General features: G+C 53.7%; 1 protein-coding gene across 1 annotated transcript; it reads left to right on the top strand.

The window, feature by feature from the left end:
- Nucleotides 1–2,317: 2,317 nt before the first annotated feature.
- Nucleotides 2,318–5,147, top strand: LOC128376803 (uncharacterized). The gene is made up of 2 exons (XM_053336659.1): nt 2,318–3,034; nt 3,087–5,147. Exons 1-2 carry the CDS (start codon nt 2,318–2,320, stop codon nt 5,145–5,147), a joined length of 2,778 nt encoding a protein of 925 aa, XP_053192634.1.
- Nucleotides 5,148–5,861: the final 714 nt, after the last annotated feature.

The raw sequence follows: 5,861 nt of genomic DNA, 5'->3' as shown, positions 1-5,861 counted from the left end.
GACATTATCATCAATTAATTTAAAAAAAAAAACGGACCCCCCAAACCATGCAAACCATACCCCTACATCCTGACGCTGGGACATGATCAGAGTGCATTTCAGGCCTTCATCATCATGGCTGGACAGGCCTTGGAACAAGACGCACTGCTTAAGGCCATTGATGTCCGTTTCAAGGCATTCTGTGTAATTTATGAAATGTTGTTAAGCACTGAATGTTTTACTACCTGACTGATTTGAACTGTTCCAGTTCTAATAATACATTTTTTCAAAGATTCCAGTATTGTTTAAGTGTTTATTGCATAATATATGCATAAATGTAGCATGTATTTTGTTATAGGTTTGTAGTTGAACAGTTTTATAGCTATGGGTAGTCTATTGCAATTTATTTTCTTAAATTGTAATGTGTTAGAATTGATCTGGCATATTGGTTAATGTGACCCAGCATTTGGGTAGAGTTTATAACAAATATGTAGTTGAATCAACCCAGAATTGTAATTAATTTGACCCAGCATTTGGGTAGAATATTTAACTCATCTTTTGGGTTAAAAAGGACAAACCCATCTTGCTGGATCAAATTAACTACTGCTGGTCTGTTGCAATATTGATCCAGTGGTTGGGTTATTTTTAAACCATCACTTTTCTGTGTGAATAGAGTGATGACATTTTTTTTCATTTTGATTTTGATTTTGAACATGGAGAAATACACACAATAAAAACAAACACAATGCACATGCAAGGTCATATCTTTATTGAAAAGCTTTTTTTCAGAATCAAGTGACAGAAAATTGGGGACACATCCCTACCAATATCCAGCCGCTATCGATACACCCACTGTCCGTAGTGTTTAGGCAATGATTATGGTACACAAAGGGTTAACCATAGATATATATACATAGACACCGCATTGACTGTGGAGAGGCGTGCCTAAAGCGCTGCCATCTTGGTACAGGACTAGCAGAGGCAGTAGTGCATGTACATCTACGGAGGTAAGAGGTACTCCACAATCTCAACGGTTTGATTTGTTAAAAACATCACATATGTAGCTATGACACGGGATGCTTGGATATTTTAAAAATGCCGGTTTTACTACCCAAATACACACAGAGGATGTGTTCTTGCTCAGTGAACATATCGAAGAAACACAATTTGGCATTGACAAACACCATTCAAACTTACTGAGATTAGTGGTGTCTGTGTTTCTTAAAATGAAGCTGCACCACATTGCAAAAATGACTTCACTCAAGTACCAGAGTGGCAGCACAAGAAGGAAACTGTGCAAAACAGTTCTCCTTCAGGGGTTTTAGCTCCCATAGGCCTGATTAATAAAAGACAGGTCTTGTAAATAATCTTGTTGTTACGTGCCGTGTGGTTCTATTTCATATCCGGTCAACACGCCACCGTATGGGTCACTCTCTCCGAGGGTGAGCTGTTTTAGGAGACAATGTAGCAAATTAACACCTCCGCCCAGCGGGCGCAATCAGAGCCTATTAATACAGCTGTGCGATCACCTGCTCACTCTCTTTTTCTCCTCCTGGAGTGCGTGAGTATTTGTTCAGACTGAGACATTTTATGTGGCTTATCAATATACGTACTTATCTGCCTTCTTCCTGCAGGAACAGCTTGTTGCTCGCAGTAAGGAAGAGTGTGCGGATCTTTGGAGTTTTTGTCTGGAATAGTGTGGCGCTGCGGGGAGCCTCTTTTCCCGTGAGGGAAAACGCTACCTCACGTGGCTGGGTTACTGTTGTGGTCTTCGGCCAGGTGAGTACTGCCTGTACTGACTGAGTACTGATTGTTTTTGGAGCTGAGAGGAGCCGCTGCGGCCGGGAGGTTGTACGCTACCTGAGGCTTTTATCCACACCTGTCGCCTGTGTCTTTCCGCTACGTCCGAGTGGCAGTCTTGGCTTGCCAGACCATGTCACAGGACGGCGACTGCGAGGTTTTTCCCTCTCCAGCCATTGCCCTGGGCCAGGCTGGTCTGCGGGCGGAGAATGAGCCGGACACAGAGGCGCGTGATCGGCCGCTCGCCGGTCAGCGGCGCACGCGGAAGAGGAAGCGTTCGGAGGCGGAGATTGAACAGCTGCAGCTGCAGGTGGAGGCTATGCAGAATACCCTGCAGGGGCTTGTTCATGCTCAGCGTCCTGCAGGGCGGCCTGGCATGGGCAGGCCACCTCCTGATGTCTGGGATAAAGATCCAGATGTGCTTTCTATCGCAGCCTCTGACAGTTTGGAGGGTCTGCACGACCCCCAGTTCGAGGAGGATGTCCAGTCGCTCTTAGATTTTGGGGATGGCTCTTCACAGGCTTCGGAGCCTGAGCCGATGGACCCTTCTGATAAGGCTGTGATTACAAGGGCGGCAGCACGTGCACAGCTGGTCTGCCAAGCTCCGCCTCCAGCTGCTTCAGTGTTTGACAGGGGCTCACGGCGACGCAGGTCAGTCGGGCTCCCTGTCCTTCCTGATTTTATGTCTGAGCTTCGGTCCTCTTGGGGGGCTCCTAGTTCTGCAGCCCTTCCGAGGACCCAGCTGGCTAACATTGCAGGGGCTGAAACACATGGGGTGGCCACGGCCCCCCGAGTTGGGGCCACCTTTGCTATGTTGGCAGGAGCTATGGCAAGGGCTGGCCGGGATGCCAATCACCCTAACAGGCGCTGCAGGGCCACTGATAACCAGCTCCGCAGAGCTTATCATGCCTCAGCGTTGGCGGCCAGGCTGGCGTGCACCAATTCTTTGTTGCTACTTTATTTGGAGGGTCTGCTGCAGGATTTGGCTTCGGCAGCCCCGAGTGATGAGATGACGGAGATGCTCCGTGTGGCGGACATGTTGCTGCGGGGCACGAGTGCGCATGCCCAAGCCCTTGGCCAATCAATGGCCTCCATGGTCCAGGCACGCCGCCAGGTCTGGCTGTCACAATCCAATCTGTCCGACCAGGATTGCATTGCTGTGCTGGCAGCTCCAGTGGTGCCAGGAGAGGTCTTTGGTCCACCCTGTGAGGCAGCCTTGGAGCAGTCTCGTAGGGCAAGGGAGCTGACGCGCTCTGTGAGGGATGTGCCGGCCTCACGCTTGCGTTGGGGTCGTGGGTCCTTTCAAGGCAACTCTACGGCCTCCAGGGCGCAGCAGCCTGCCGCCCAGGGGTTCCCAGTCCGGGGCGGCCCGGCTCGCCAGCGTTCCTTTCGCTATGACCGCAGTGGAAACTCTGGTCGTGGGGGTGCCAGACTGGGGTCGGCTGGTGGCCGGCGCTGACGGTTGTCAGCCTCCGGCTTCACGCTTCACTCCTCAGCACCTTGCTCACTGGCGCCAGTGTACTCGGTGCCCTTGGGTACTAAATACACTGGAGTCAGGATACAGACTCCAGTTCAGAACCAGACCACCGCCGTTTCCCGGCATTGTTCCTACCCTCCTCAGCAACAGGGCAGATTGTCAGTCCCTTGTGACAGAGGTTTCGGCCCTTCTGAAGAAGGGGGCAATAACACCCGTCCCCAGTGGCGAGCTGCACCAAGGGTTTTATTCAACCTACTTCTTGGTTCCGAAAAAGGACGGTGGCCTCCGTCCTATCTTGAACCTGAAGGGGTTCAATGGCTTCCTGAAACGCCTGCCCTTCCGTATGCTCCGTCTGTCGCGCCTTCTGTCAGCTATAAGGCAGGGAGACTGGTTCACTACAGTGGATCTGCGCGATGCGTACTTCCACATTCCTATTCACAGAGGTCACAGGAAGTACCTCCGTTTCTTCTTTCAAGGCACCGCATACGAGTACGCCGTCCTCCCGTTCGGCCTGTCCTTGTCTCCGCGCACCTTCACAAAGTGCATGGAGGCAGCGCTGGCCCCTCTCCGTCGCCAGGGCATTCATATTTTGAATTACCTGGACGATTGGCTGGTGTGCTCCCCGTCAGAGCGTCAGGCCCAGCTCGACACCTTGGCGGTGTTGAACCACCTCAAGAACCTGGGGCTGGCCTTGAACAGGGAGAAGAGTTGCCTTGTTCCATCCAGGAGGGTGGAGTATCTGGGTTTGGTTCTGGATTCGACCTTAATGAGAGCTGTCCTCTCCTTGAAGAGGACAGCGGTGCTGATGGACAGCTTGTCACAGTTGACTGTGGGCAAGCACATCTTAGTGAAGTGTGGCCGGAGGCTGTTGGGCCTCATGGCGGCGGCGTCCCAGGTGGTGCCCCTGGGGTTGCTTCACATGCGGCCGCTGCAGCGTTGGCTTGCCAGGCACAAAGTGTGCCCCCACGAGGATGGCCTGAGGGCTATCCTGGTGTCTGCAATTTGCCTTCCAGCACTTGCATGGTGGACCACAGCCCTAGGCCTCAGGGAGGGAGTTCCGCTGGGGCCGGTGTGCTCAAGGGTGACCATCACTACCGACGCTTCAGAAGCAGGCTGGGGGGCCCTATGGGAGACCCACCCGGTCCGGGGCCTGTGGGGTCCCTTTTGGAGAGGGGCTCACATCAACCTGCTCGAACTGGAGGCAGTGTATCGAGCCTTGGTGTATTTCCTTCCTGCAATTCGGGGGAAGCATGTGTTGGTTCGGACCGACAATTCAACTGTGGTCGCTTACATCAACCGGCAGGGCGGACTGCGGTCGGGGTCCTTGCACGACTTGGCACACAAGCTCCTCCTCTGGGCTCATGCGCAGGGTGTGTCCCTGAAGGCCATCTACTTGCCAGGGGCAGTGAATGTGGCAGCAGACCTCCTGTCCAGGGGCGGCCCCAGGCCGGGGGAATGGCGGCTTCACCCGCAGATTGTGGTAGCCATTTGGTCTCGCTTCGGAGAGGCCCAGGTGGACCTCTTTGCCTCACGGGAGACCACCCATTGCCCACTATGGTACTCCATAGCAGGTCCACCGGGAACATTGGGGGTGGACGCTCTTGCGGGCCGGTGGCCCCAGGGCCTGCTGTATGCATTTCCTCCCTTTCCCCTCGTACCAGCCGTTCTGGCCAGGGTGGGGATGATGGAGGCCAGGGTTCTGCTTGTGGCCCCAGATTGGCCACATCAACCATGGATGGCAACTTTGCAGAGGCTGCTGGCGGGAACCCCATGGTGCCTCCCAGTCAGACCGGACATGCTGTCACAGGCTCAAGGACAGCTCTGGCACCAGAATCCGGGGATTTACAGGCTGCATGTCTGGCCTCTAGATGGGAGCCGCTCAGCAGTTTGAGTCCTGCGGTTATGGCTACCCTGCAGGCAGCCAGAGCTCCCTCTACCAGGGTGCTTTATGCTGGCAGATGGAAACGGTTTTGCCAGTGGTGTGCAGAGAAGGGCTGGGACCCAGTCTCTTGTGGGACACGGGCAGTCCTCTTATTTTTGCAGTCTCTGTTGGAGAAAGGATTGACAGAGTCCACCTTACGGGGCTATGTGGCGGCTGTATCTGACCGTCACATCCCTATTGAGGGTAGGACAATGGGCTCGCAGCCCCTTATTAGCCAGTTTTTGAGGGGGGCTAGGCGTATCCGGCCACCACGGTCCCACATGGTCCCATCATGGGATTTGCAGGTGGTGTTGCAGGCTCTGTCGGAGCCTCCTTTTGAGCCTTTGACCAGTTTGGGGCTGGAGCTTCTTTCCCTCAAGACGGTTTTCCTTCTTGCCCTGGCCTCAGCAAAGCGGGTCTCTGAACTACATGCCCTGTCTGTGCATCCGTCTTGTTTGAGGTTGGGAGAAGAGGGCTCTGCCATCTCTCTCCTGCCAAATCCAGCCTTCTTACCTAAGGTGCTCCCTCGGTCTTTTGTTTTAAGGCCCTTGGTTCTGGAGCCCTTCCATCCTCCTCCCCAGGCATCTATGGAGGAGGCCCGGTTACACTTTGTCTGTCCAGTCCGGGCCCTGAGGCTGTACATCGCCCGTACAAGCCCCGTTAGACAGACTGATCAACTCTTTG

Source organism: Scomber japonicus, chromosome 17 (genome assembly GCF_027409825.1).
Source record: "Scomber japonicus isolate fScoJap1 chromosome 17, fScoJap1.pri, whole genome shotgun sequence".
Lineage (NCBI taxonomy): Eukaryota > Metazoa > Chordata > Actinopteri > Scombriformes > Scombridae > Scomber > Scomber japonicus.
The sequence above is the reverse complement of the archived record's forward strand: the minus strand, read 5'-3'. Positions and strand labels throughout refer to the sequence as shown.